The 14,371-nt window shown below is 39.3% G+C and overlaps 1 protein-coding gene across 8 annotated transcripts in view; it reads right to left on the bottom strand.

Annotated features, from left to right (window-relative positions):
• nek8 (NIMA-related kinase 8) overlaps nucleotides 1-14,371 on the bottom strand; it is a 176,432-nt gene that overhangs the window by 46,465 nt on the left and 115,596 nt on the right. For 7 of the 8 annotated variants that reach the window (XR_015752332.1, XR_015752331.1, XR_006315785.2 and 4 more), the window contains 2 exons: nucleotides 3,541-3,699; nucleotides 3,108-3,255 (listed from right to left, as the gene is read on the bottom strand). Coding sequence is in view for 1 of the 8 variants with exons in the window: in XM_043718394.2 (XP_043574329.1) it covers nucleotides 3,227-3,255; nucleotides 3,541-3,699 (188 nt within the window). In the remaining 7 variants the exon portion in view is untranslated. Of the gene's footprint in view, nucleotides 1-86; nucleotides 3,256-3,540; nucleotides 3,700-14,371 lie in introns of those variants that run through there. The other variant, XM_043718394.2, reaches the window with a different exon arrangement.

Here is a 14,371-nt window from a genome sequence, read left to right as displayed (position 1 = left end):
TCAAAGGAATGCACTTCATTAGCATTATATATTGCACACAATTATATATGCAGTTTATGATTCAGATTAGATAAATCACAAAAATATAGTATTATACTTTTATTGATCAGTCACTGTAGAGTATGACAAGTGATGTTGCATTTCAAGTCAGAAGAAATGTTTGCTCTCTACCTCGAGGACTTAAAAAGCTATGCAGTACCGGAGAAACAGGCCCAATTTCTTGGTTAATGTGCTTCATATTGTCTTGTAATTTACTAGATTTTTTGCCTTCATACAAAATCCATATCATAGCTATAAAAGGTTATTGTCCAAAAATACAAATATATCTATTTTATTTCACACCCCAGCATCCATGCACTGCGCAGCACTTACATAGTTAAATCAACTAGCCTCCTGGAAGACTAGCACACTGGTATTATGGAATCCAAGCTTACAGAATGTGAAAGAAACTGATTACAGAGACCCAGCATAATGAAACATTTAAAGCTTGAGCTCCATCCTCAGTATGTATTTTATGCATAAGTACAGACACCAGGGACTGAATTACAAAACAGTAATCCAAAGTTAAGTATTCAGATACTGTTCAGAGATGTTTATCGCATGTCTTGATTGTGTTATAGTCTTCTAACTCACTCACAGATATCCATTATTCTAGATGTAATTTCCTGTCTAACTAAAATGGACTACAAATAAATTGATGTTCTGCTACATTACAGCACATTTGCGGAAAATACAACAGGGAGTGAATTACAATAAACTACTATGATACAATGCATGAGCATCCAAGATTTCTAATGTGGAAACCTAGCTGAAGCCTCCACAGTGCAAACTTGAGTATTATTAATAATCTTATTGTACGTACAGAATAAATAAATGAAATAGACTCCATTCATTGACAAGGCACCAAGAAAATAAAATTGCGCATTTTGCAATGGTTTCTACGGATGGCAACTGAATACTCACAAATAAAATTCATTTGACAATCATTAAAAGGCCAACATTTCACAGTGGTTCAAATAAGATACCGTTAGATCATATACACCAGAAAATGTCACATTATGGAGGGTTTTTTCCCCTCTTAATGGGAACAAACATGGCGCTCAATGCTCAGAAAGGGGAGAAAAAATTCTGATTTGTGATCAGAAACAAGTCACTCCTGCTGCAAAGTACAACAGCAGACTGGGTGTGATCAGGCTTGGCAAAGCAGCAGGTGATGATAGTGAAGAAGGGTGCTGTGCAGGGGAGCTCAAGCAGTTGTTCTGGCAGCAGATGGTGGTGGTGAAGGAGGCAGCTGGATCAAGTGAACAGACCCCCATTGGGAGAAAAGGATGGTTTTGGGAGAAGGAGGCCTCATAGGGAGGGGAAATGGACAGGCAAAGAACTCTTCAGACCAATGTAAACCATAGGCTTCATTCCATGTAATTACTCAGTTGTCAACCTTAATTTCTTTTCATGTTTATAATGACCTGGCCAATGTAATAAATACACATGGCTTCATAACCTTTGGACTGTCCATGCATTTGAATGATAATTTACAACTCCATAGTCAAATAGCCAGCTAATGCTTACAGTCTGCGTTCATTTAAGAAGAATGGCCTTTCCAGTAAGATGGACTTTAGGTTTTGTACTGAATGTGAGTTTCATTCCCATGGGGTTAGGAAATCAGAAAGAACAAGCCTGACCTCCAGCTGCTTACCATTTCAATAAACTACCTTGATTCATTCTAACATTTCCATCATTGTTCTGCTACAGTGTTCCAACAAAGCTCAACGCAAGCTGGAAGAACAGCACCTCAGTTTCTGCGAAGACACTTTACAACCTCAGACTCAATATTGAGTTCAACAACTTGAGAGGATAATCTCCATCCTCTATTCTGATTAGAACCCCTGCCAATACTACCAGTCATTGCCCCCGGTACGTCCATGTCTTGTCTTTGTAGCTTTGCTCTCAGCAGAACAGTCCCATTTTCTCCTTGGCTGTGTCTTCTGACGCCTTCAAAAAGGTTCACATTGCAAATGCACACTTTGTGAAGCATATTCAGTTAAAAACATGCCAGCATCCAAATAAGCATAATAAATATGAACTAATAGGATGGAATGATGTCACTAGCAGTAGTGGCAGGGGTACTGCACATGCAAGTTTTGCACATGCATACTGACTGTTTTGATGGTGTCAGCAGACATTCTCTTTATCTTTTCCACACTTATCATTTATGTCCATGTCACATCTCTTAATTGTCTTTTACCAGCTCTTGTCTTTTACTCTGACATTCTCATCATCTGCTCCACTCATTCTTTCTTCCCTTTTGTCAACAGCATAAAAATACATGATTTTGCAGCCCCTTTCAATTCTGAAGAAAAGCCATGTTGGACTCAAAACTCTCTCTCCACAAAGCCATTGGTGTCTCATTTCAATATATCCAGAAAAGGAACTGAATCAACTTTATTTAAATCCAATTAAATTCTGTTGGAGTATTTGTCTTTAATACTGTTGGTGGGTGAAAGCAAACCATCACACATGACCTCTCAAAATGCAAACTATGAAGGCTAACATGAGCCATTTGAACAATTAGTGGCTTTCAGTAGCAGCTGTGAAAGCTATTGGATTTTCTACCCAAATTAATAGCAAAGAAGAAGCTTGGAAGAAGTCCCAGAAAATGTCATAATAAAGTAGAAAATTACAAATGTCTGCACAAGATTTAATTTGCAGCTACTTCCCCTGGTCCTATTTTACATGTCATCATGCTCACTACCAAAATGAATACCTGGCACTACTAACGAATCACAAATCTGGTTGCACTTACTCTCGTATTAGCAGTGAACCAGAACACAAAGGGATTAATAGGAGACCCAATTTGCAGACAAGTATCTTAATGCTGGTAATATCTTAACATATGAATAGTTAAGCGCAGTATACGACAACTAAAGCATTTTGTGGTCTAAACTATCTCTCATTAAGACCCATTTAGCAAAATACAGTATAGCATTAGGAAATTACATACTTATAGTAAGGATTTTTGCCATCAGAACAAAATGTGAATATAAATATTTGGCTACTCAATGTCTATTCCTAAATGTCAACAATACCAGTAATACTGTGGTATTTACACAGAAGCTCCAAAGAAGCCTGCAGGTTTTGCATTAGTCGCCTTTTCTTCTGCGTTGTCTTATGTTCAGCCACTTTCTGATCCAAAGAAAACAGAACAGCTACAGCTGATTACTTCAGGTCATCTTGGAATGGCTTCATCACCCAAAGCTAAAATGCAAAATACAAGAGGAAGTGATATTTAAACTCTTTTTTTTAAAAAGAAGACAATTTATCACTATTTATTATAAACTATATTTCTTTGCTAAAATAGCATGTCACCAAATATTTGTTTTACTTTACTTTCAAATTAATTGTGCTGCTCTGAAAATATATGATTATGTATTAACCTTACTTGTTAATCACTAATAAAATGTTTAAAGACAACACACTTAATTGAGAACTGTACAGCGAATATTTAAAACAATTAAAAATTATACAAGGGAGATGCCTTACGTTTTACTGCCAGCAACGTGTTTCCATGACAACATGCAACGGAGGTAACAAAATAGGGATTACTTTCATCCAGGTGTACTTGTTTAGGTATTCCAGTGTCTTCTTCTTTCCTTCCCAGTCTTCCTCTGGCACCTTTTCCCCAGGTATAAATTTCTCCTTCTGTTGAGGTAAAAAAATGTTTTTAGCACCTTGTCACACTAAATTGGGCTGCAAATATTAAACTAAAATGCAAGCATTCTTATTGGTGTTCAAGATCAAATATGTAAATCTTATTAACCGATCTGTATTAAACGTTGGAAGACTAACAGTATAATCTACCGTGATACAATGCCACATAGACCTGGAAGATCTCAAGTTTGATCTTTAGTTAATCGTAACTGTAGAACCACTTGATTAAAACAATTGACTTCAGTGACCCAGGCCTATTGTTGCGAAGCTGGCGTTTGTAAAATTCGGAAAGCATTGCATGATCCCATTAAAAGATGGTGTTCCCTCCCCTGCACTTACAAATTTAAATGGGATGTTTTGGAGCAGTTCGGGGGTTTTTGCAGGTACAAAGACAGCACTCAAATTTAAACATTTGTGTCAAAAGGCCATGCAGTTAGCAGACCAAGCAGCAGTTTTTACCAAGACAAACTTTGAACTTAGCTAATCAATTTAAACCAGACACTTAAATAGCAAAAACCTGTTAAATTTAAATCTGATGGTTTGATAACCTAGGACCAATCCGATGCAAAAATATTGATAGGTCATCAAGGGTATAAAAGGAGGTAGTTGAAAAATTGACAGAGCTCACTACCATCTGCTAAGAGATAACAGTTCTCAGGTCTTTGAGAAAGCACTATCTATTTACCACGGTACCGCAGCACACTATCTAAATTCATGACAGAAGAACCTACTGTGAAAACGTTCCTGACAGAAGGCTCAGCAGAGAAGACACAGAGTTCTGAAAGACACGTAACCTGGCTGTAATTTCGAAAGACTAAATTCTATTGTTTTGTCACATAAGCGGAATTTGTGTTTATTGGAACCACATACCATTAGAATCTTGCGTTATTAGGGAATAGTTAGTAGCTCGAAGGGAATTGTTCAGTCAGTTAATAGTTTAGCTAATTTGTTCACTGTTAGTGTTAGATAAATAAATTGTTACTTATGGATTGTAAAGCGAGCATTAGGGATTTATTTTATTTAACCACTAGAAGCTGCTGAAAAAAAATGGATTACATCCCTTTACACATTCATTTTAACAGATTATATGGTGAGGTGGTCCCCTTTGGCTGATTCAGTTTTACTTCTCAGAGGGTGTCAACTTCCACTTTATAACACTATTGAGATAGTTTTAGCATGAAATTCTAGCTTATTTTCAACCACTGACTTCGGCTAAAAATTGCAATTATGTGGATATCAGACTTGGACAAATTCAAGATCGACCATGATACCTAAAGATCACCATGCTTGTTGACTTGCACTCTTTATGATCACAAAAGTATGATCACCTGAGCAAGACGCAATTATGTAGTGAATGCCTGTGGAACTGTACACAAAAGGCTGAAATACAAGAGTCACCTGATGTCTTTTGTGAATTGAAACCATTTCTCAGTCTCAGATAGAACAAGAGGTACATTGCAGACTGGCGCAAATTAATTCCTTTTCCTGAAACCAATCCGAAAGCATATCAAATGGAACGAATCATTCGAAAACAAAGCCATTGACTGTTTCAAATTCTCAAGATGTTTCAGGACAACATGGAATGTTGGAATCAATATACATACCACTCTTTATTTGGAAAAGGGCTGTGTGTAGAAGGCTACACAACATGGAAGCCATGGTTTGCTTTCAAAATCACCTGGAAGATGTTTGCAGTGTTATAATCACAGATGGTGATAATATTGGACAGGTCAGATTCAAGAGTGAAATCTGGCTTTAAAGGTCACAAATATGACTTATGCAATTTGATTACTATTGTGGTAAATCACTGAATATATCCAAAAGAGGCTGCTGGTCTACTTTTAACAAAAGAACAAAATTTATTGATTAGATTAAATTAGATTAGATTCCCTACAGTGTGGAAACAGGCCCTTCGGCCCAACAAGTCCACATCGACTCTCTGAAAAGTAACTCACCCAGTCCCATTTCCCTCTGACTAATGCACCTAACACTATGGGCTATTTAGCATAGCCAATTCACCTGATCTACACATCTTTGGACTGTGGTGGAAACCGGAGTACCCAGAGGAAACCCATGCAGACATGGGAAGAATGTGCAAACTCGACACAGAGGCTGGGATTGAACCTGGGACCCTGGTGCTGTGAGGCAGCAGGGCTAACCACTGAGCCACCGTGCCGCCCATTGTATATAAAAAGAAAGAAAATATTATATTTTACCTCAATGCGAACTATTTGAGATGGTCTTATTACAAGTATCAGAAATATTCAACCCTTTCAGCCCCCACAAGAACTTTATAGATACTCAACGTTCAGGAAGGGTCACCCTGCTTCCATTTTGTAGCTTCCTATTCAGTGGGTACTGCTGGACTTAGTTTCATTCTGACAAATGTCCATATTCACTCAATGCCATTTTCTTTATTTAATGCCTCTTCATGATACCCTTAAACTGCCAACACACCTCACCTATTAGATTCCTTATTTCTCTTCAACAGTCTTCGATCTCTGGAGCTCTCACTTTCTGACATTAAAGAATCCACAACTGTTTCTCTCTTGCCCTTATTGCTCTGGAGACTGTTAAACCATACTGCTGCTCTTACAGACTTCCCTGTGCAACATGCTTCTATCTGAAAGAAAAAAAACACATGCTTTTGGATGGTTTAGTCTTCCTAAAAGAACTGGTTTCTGCCTCTGTATGTCTGGCATATAGGATACCTTGTTGCTCAGCAACAGTTCGTTTATTGTCTTTCTACAATTTTTTTTTCCTTAAAGCACTGAATTATTTTCTTCAAGATTTATGTTTTAAAGCCTTATTTAAATACTTTACAATACAATAAATTACTTTCCAGATGCCCGCTACCTCTCTCAGAATTCATGTACAAAAGTATTTTCCTTTTTAATCCATGCATTGTAGAAACATAAATCAAATTTAAAGCTATAAATAATTTTATCCATATCAGAATTTCCAAATAAGAATATTGTGAACCTTTCAGCAACAGGAAGTGTTCACCAGAAAGCCACCAAATCAACAATTCAGTGGTTAGGAAGACATCACAAAATTCCCTCCTCCATTGAATGATCATGATTGATTTGATAATCCTCAAATTCATTTTCCTATCTCTTCCTCGTAACCCTTGATTCCCTTACTGATTAAAAATCTTTCTATCTTAACCTTGAATATATTCAATGACCACCCTCAACAGCCCTCTGTGATAAAGAGTTCTACAGATTTACTACTCTCATAGAAAAAAAATCCTCTTCATCTGTCTTAAATAGGCCACTTCTTACTCAGAGATTAAGCCCATTGGTCCTACACTCCCCAAAAGGGAGAACAACTTCCCTGCATCTATCATGTTAAGCCCTCTAAGAATCGTATATATTTTGATAATATCTCCACTCATTGTCCTAAACTCAATTAAATACAAGTTGAACCTACTCAAGGGGTGGCACGATGGCTAGTACTGCTTTCCACAGTGCCAGGGACCCACGTTCAATTCTAGCCTTGGGTGACTGTCTGTATGGAGTTTGCACATCCTCCCCATCTCTGTCTGGGTTTCCTCTGGGTTTCCTTGGTTTCCTCCCACAGTCCAAAGTTGGGTAGGTTAGATGGATTGGCTGTGCTAAATTGCTCATAGTGTTCAGGGATGTGCAGGCTAGGTGGATTAGCCATGGGCAATGCAGGGTTACAGGGATAGAGTGGATCTAGTCGGCATGCCCTTTGGAGGGTTGGTATGGACTCAGTGGGCTGAATGGCCTACTTTCACAGGTCGGGATTCAATGATATGATGTGAAAGGAGCTACCTATCCTCATAAGAAAATCCATCCATACCACAGATCAACCTACTGAACCTTCTAAGGACTGTCTCCAATGCCAGTGTATCTTTCCTCAGATAAGGGGAGAAAAACTGCTCATAGTATTTCAGCTTTGGTCTGACCAGTGCCTTGTATAGTTTTAGCAAGACCTCCCAATTTTATATATCATTCCCTTTGAAATAAAGGGCAGCATTCAATTTGCTTTCCCTATGATCTGCTAAACGTGGATGCTAGCTTTCTGTGATTCATTCATTAGGACCTTCCAAAATTCCTCTGTGCTACAGAGTTCTGCAACTTTTCCCCATTTAAATAATATTCAGCTCTTCTATTCTTCCTGCCAAAGTGCATAACCTCACATTTTCTGACATTATATTCCACTTACAAGTTTTAGTCTATCTGCATAACCTATCTAAATCCTTCTGTAGACTCCTGGTATCATCCTTATTACCTGTGTTCCCATTTATTTTTGTGTCATCTGCAAATTTAACAGTAGTGCATTCACTTCTGTCATCCAAGTAATTAATATACATTGCAAATGTATATTAATTAGCACAACACTGATCCCTGTGGCACTCTACTAGTTACATGTCACTATCAAGAAAATAACCCCTTTATCCCAACTCTTTGTCATATATTCTCTTGCATATAAAACATACAGATCAGTGCTGCAAAGGGAACACATAAATTCTGTCTGTGACAAATGTCACCACATTTTTATTTTAATGGAACACTAAGGAGTATGGAATCAGCAAGCAGGTAGCAAACAGCAAAATGAAGGAAAGAAGATGTAGGAGTAAAGGCAGTTTCTTGGAATAGCTAGAAGCAGATAGTGACATCTCACCATTGGTCAGGGCCAGATTGATTAAAACGTCTACAAATCAATTATTTGGATACAAGGCTAGATGGAAATTTGGAGGCCAAGTGTTAACAGAAGACTTTGTAATAATTGACAACAAAAGGAAGCAAGTGAATATTATAAGAATATTATAAAACACAAATAGAATGCAATGTTAATAAACTTAAGGTGGTACATGCTATGTGAAGAACAAATAATAATTGTACTTTGAATGGGGCAGGAAGGGATGGAAAAACTGATTGATGCAGAAGAGTCACAAGATTTGGAAGTATAAAATCATGGGTGCTGAAAACATCTCAGCTCGATTGGCCATTAAAAAGGTGAAGGAATACTGGATTTTATGACAAGAGAATTACAGAACAAGAATTAGACAATGATAAATCCATATTAAATCACAGTAAGACCACAGCTAGAGTACTATAAGGAGTACTTACAGCTTCATATTACTAAAAAGATATTAAAGGAATAGAGCATAGATTCACGAGGATACTATTAAATAATATAATTGATATCTTGAAAGGGTGATGCTACTATTACTGAATTAATTAAGAGTCTAGGGTGATTTGATAGAGATGACTAAAATTATGAAAGCATAAGGAAGAGTCGATAGAAACTACCCAAGCAAGGATAAAAAGATAAGAATAAATACAAGAAATTTAGAACAGAGAGCAAGAGGAATTTCTTTTTAATACAAGAACTGAGAGGCTGTGAGATACACTATACAATGTATATTAAGTGACTGCAGAGGTACATTTAACAATTCACCAGGTAGGCAGTTGGAGGAAAGGGGATTAAATGACAAGAGATTAAAGAGGGAATATGTGTTAGTAAGATAACTGCTCAAATTAAGGATAAATGCAACTATAGTGCATTTGACAAAATGACATGTTTCGGTATCATAATTTTTTTAAAAGAAAATCCTCAAAAAATAGAATTGACAGGGAAAGACAACTTGTTCCAAGCTTCAATCAGCTTCTATTTCATACTCAGCTTCAAGTAGATTCTTCCTGGCACTGATTCATTTTGGTCATTACTTCCAAAAACAAGTCCAAATCTAAATGTTTTCACTCACCACGAGTAGCATTGATTGCTGTTGGATCACATTAGAAAGGTATATTGACATAGGAACATTGCAAACTTTGCAGAATGTAAATATCTTGAGGTCTTTTCTCCACTTCAATTTATTCTGCTTAGCTATTCTCTTTGAAAGTCAGTAACTTGTATTTGACTTTGCAGCAACCCATTACATCCAAATGTCAGGACTTCAATTCTGATCCGGGACACGAAGGTCTAGATTTTTCATTTCTCTTATAATCATCACTCCTCCCTGCCCCCTGAAGGGTTTTCACTCACGAAAGAACAGCATTGATTGTTGTTGGATAATATTAGCAATTTATATTGGCTTCCTGGATTTGAGACAGAATTGTTTTTTTCAAACATGCACGCTCCACTCCTCTCCTTTGTTTCTGGGATTTCCCATGAGCAGTAACCAGGAAAGAACTATTTATCGATCTTATTCACCACAGCCCAGATTGCAACATCACAAAAATGATAAGAAAACCTCAACCAACATATCAATTATGTCATAACAACGGATTTCAAACTAGAATCTGTAGTAATTGTAATGAAAATCAGCCAGTTGGACCTCAGAATATGGGTTCCCTGATTGGGGCTGTTAATTTAATCCAATCAGAGTTAAAAAAACACACAACACTAGGTTATAGTCCAACAGATTTAATTGGAAGCACACTAGCTTTCGGAGCGACGCTCCTTCATCAGGTGATTGTCAGATGAAGGAGCGTCGCTCCGAAAGCTAGTGTGCTTCCAATTAAACCTGTTGGACAATAACCTGGTGTTGTGTGATTTTTAACTTTGTACACCCCAGTCCAACACCGGCATCTCCGAATCATAATCCAATCAGGAAAACCTGGCTGACATAAAATGATAGATATTAGGAATATATAGAGTCATAGAGATGTACAGCATGGAAACAGACATTTTCCATCCCGTCCATGCCAACCAGATATCCCAACCCAATCTAGTCCCACCTGCCAGCACCCAGCCCATATCCCTCCAAACCCTTCCTATTCATATACCCATCCAAATGCTTTTTAAATATTGCAATTGTTCTAGCCTCCACCACTTCCTCTGGCTGCTAATTCCATACACGTACCACCCTCTGCGTGAAAAAGTTTCCCCTTAGGTCTCTTTTATATCTTTCCCTCTCACCCTAAACCTATGCCCTCTAGTTCTGGATTCCACCACCCCAGGGAAAAGACTATCCATGCCCCTCATAATTTTGTAAACCTCTATAAGGTCAGCCTGGAAATGTGTTGCTGGAAAAGCGCAGCAGGTCAGGCAGCATCCAGGGAACAGGAGAATCGACTTTTCGGGCATAAGCCCTTCTTCAGGAAGAAGGGCTTATGCCCGAAACGTCGATTCTCCTGTTCCCTGGATGCTGCCTGACCTGCTGCGCTTTTCCAGCAACACATTTCCAGCTCTGATCTCCAGCATCTGCAGACCTCACTTTCTCCTCTATAAGGTCAGCCCTCAGCCTCCAACGCTCCAGGGAAAACAGCCCCAGCCTCTCCCTATAGCTCAAATCCTCCAACCCTGGCAACATCCTTGCAAATCTTTTCTGAATCCTTTCAAGTTTCACAACATCTTTCCGATAGGAAGAAGACCAGAAGTGCACACAGTATTCCAACAGTAGCCTAACCAGTGTCCTGTACAGCCACAACATGATCTCCCAACTCCTGTACTCAATACTCTGACCAATAAAGGAAAGCATACCAAACGCCGGGGGAGTCAGTCCTTTGGAGATGGTGCCTGGACTGTCCAGGGCTGTTCTCGGCAGCATTTCAGTAAGCCGAGTTCATTTTAAATCATTGTACCTGTAAACAAAAGATGCGATCAGGGTTGTTACAGCTCTTTGACGTAATGTTTCTATCGGGACGTTGAGATCCCCTTTGGATAATCCGAAATTCAGATAATTGATATTCGGATAATCGAGGTTCCTCTGTTCTGAGCCTCTGAATGCCTGACTCAAGGACAGGCAGTGCTATTGTGGAAGATTCTGTATTTGTAAATAAAGGCTGATTGGTGATGGAATGCTGGCCTCTGAAGAGTTATTTCAGTGGCAATGAGAGTAAAGCTTGATCCTGAAGATACCCATTCATAGCAGTCACTTTGAAGTTGGGGGCAAGCATTTTCTGACATCATACCTCTGTTTGGGAAGCTTGACTCATTTGACCCTGCCATTGAAGACGAGGCTCAATATGTGAAAAGAATGCATTATTTCTTCCGGTCAAATGGCATTGCAGCAAATGAAAAACAACAAGGCAATTCTCCTGACTGCCTGTGGAGCTGCAGCATTTTCTGTTATTAGTAGCCCAACTCTTCCTGAGGCAACCTGAATGAAAGTCTTTCAAGAATTGATTGAACAATCAAGGAAACTCCAAACCTCCTTGTGACAGGATATTGCTTTTACTCGGCAATTTGAGAACCGGGTTTTCGACTAGGTTATAGCTGGCAGAAGCCTGTGAATTTGTTTTAAACCTTAACTAGATGCTTAGAGACCACACCCCCACCCTCCCTCCCCATCTAGTTAAGGGATTATTGATGTGACTGTGCAAAAAATGCTTACTGGCAGAAGCTCAACTGGACTTCAAACAAGCACTCCAACTGGCTTTATTACTGGAAGATGCAGCAAGCAGAGCACATGAATTGCAAGGTATTCTAATGGAAATGGACATCCTCGCCAGTCCGCCTGAGTTTGGGTGCAAGCAACTGCATAGCCTCACTCAGGAAATAGTCTGATAGGAGTAACTCAAGGTCAGCCCACAGCAAAACCCCAAAACAAAGCAAAGCAAAGTCTCGGCCAAACAGTACAATTTTCTTCAGTATCCCTCGCGGTAAGACACCATAATTGTTGTTGATATGCGGATTCGCAATACCAACAGAGCTCGACTAGACTTGAATGGAATAACTTAAGTTGTAGGCCAGTAGGGTGTCCAGGAATTTGCACCCGCATCTGATTTGGAACAATTAAATTGCTTAGCAAAATCCAAAGCAGAACCAATCAAGATATATTCTGGTGAGATCGCAATCTGGTTCAAATGGAATCAAATTCAGTGCCATCATATCAATAATTGCAGAGCCATTTTTTGGTAATGTTCACTTTGGATTCCAGCCCTTAAATTTACACAAGATTTTAGCTTGGCTGAGAACCCATACCAGGACTGGTTTGGCTACCAGAGATTGTAGTAGGAGGCTCAGGCCCGAGCTCAATGGGGCAAAATTGGTTGCAAGAAATTCACCTGGATTGGCTCAACATTTTTCAATTAGAAACTGGCTGCCTGAGTGAAGTCCTAATTAAATACCTGGAAGTCAAATATAGAACATAGAACATTACAGCACAGTACACGCTGTTCAGCCCTCAATGTTGCACCGACCTGTGAAACCAAACTGAAGTCTGTCTATTCCACACTATTCCATTCTCATCCATAGGCCGAGGCAATGATCATTTAAATGCCTGTAAAGTTGACGAGACTACTCCTGTTGCTGGCCATGCGTTCCACACCCCTACTACTCTCCGAGTAAAGAAATTACCTCTGACATCTGCCCTATATCTATCATCCCTCAATTTGAAGCAATGCCTCCTCGTGCTATCCATCACCATCCGAGGAAAAAGGCTCTCCACCCAATCTAACCCTCTGATTATCTTATATGTCTCAATTAAGTCACCTCTCAACCTTCATGTCTCTAACGAAAACAACCTCAAGTCCCTCAACCTTTCCTCGTAAGGCTTTCGCTCCATACTAGGGAACATCCTAGTAAATCTCCTCGGAGGCCTTTCCAAAGCTTCCACATCCTTCCAATAATGCGGTGACCAGAACTTCACACAATACTCCAAGTGCAGCCGCACCAGAGGAAAAACTCTGCACTATAGATATAGGGCAGACGTCAGAGGTAATTTCTTTACTCGGAGAGTAGTAGGGATGTGGAACGCATGGCCAGCAACAGGAGCAGTTTTGTACAGCTGCAGCATGACCCCATGGTTCTGATACTCAATCCCTCTACTAATAAAAGCTTACACACCATATGCCTTCTTCACAGCCGTATCAACCTAGGTGGCAACTTTGAGGGATCCATGTACATGGACACCGAGATCTCTCTGCTCATTAACACTACCAAGAATCTTCCCATTCACCCAGTACTCTGCATTCCTGTTACTCCTTTCAAAGTGAATCACTTCACACTTTTCTGCATTAAACTTTATTTGCTACCTCTCAGTCCAGCTCTGCAGCTGATCTATGTCCCTCTGTAACCTACAACATCCTCGGCACTGTCCACAACTGTACCGACTTTAGTGTCATCTGCAAATTTATAACCCGTCCTTCTACGTCCTCATCCAGGTAGTTTCTAAAAATGACGAACAGCAGTGGACCCAAAACAGATCCTTGGGGTAAACCACTGATAGGTGAACCCCAATATTTCCCATCAACCACTACCCAATGTCTTCTTTTAGCTAGCCAATATCTGATCCAAACCACTAAATTGCTCTCAATCACATACCTCCAAGTTTTATGCAGTAGCCTACCGTGGGGAACCTTATCAAATGCCTTACTGAAATCCATACAGACCACATCAACAGCTTTACCCTCATCCACCTGTTTCGTCACCTTCTCAAAGAACTCAATAAAATTTGGGAGGCAAGATCTACCCTTTACGATATGTTGATTACCCAAATCAACTTATTCCTATCGAGATGATTATAAATCATATCTCTTATAACTTTTCCAACACTTTACCCACAACCAAAGTAAGACTCACTGGTCTGTAATTACCAGGGTTGCCTCTACTCCCCTTCTTGAACAAGGGAACAACATTTGCTGTCCTCCAGTCTTCTGGTACTATTCCTGTAGACAATGACAACACAAAGATCAAAGCCAAAGGCTCAGCAATCTTCTCCCTGGCTTCCCAGAGAATCTGAGGA

Source organism: Chiloscyllium plagiosum, unplaced genomic scaffold (genome assembly GCF_037043375.1).
Source record: "Chiloscyllium plagiosum isolate Xiang-an unplaced genomic scaffold, Cpla_swu_hap1 HiC_scaffold_31, whole genome shotgun sequence".
In the NCBI taxonomy this organism is placed as follows: domain Eukaryota; kingdom Metazoa; phylum Chordata; class Chondrichthyes; order Orectolobiformes; family Hemiscylliidae; genus Chiloscyllium; species Chiloscyllium plagiosum.
Note: the sequence above shows the minus strand (reverse complement) of the source record. Positions and strands in the feature narration are given on the sequence as shown.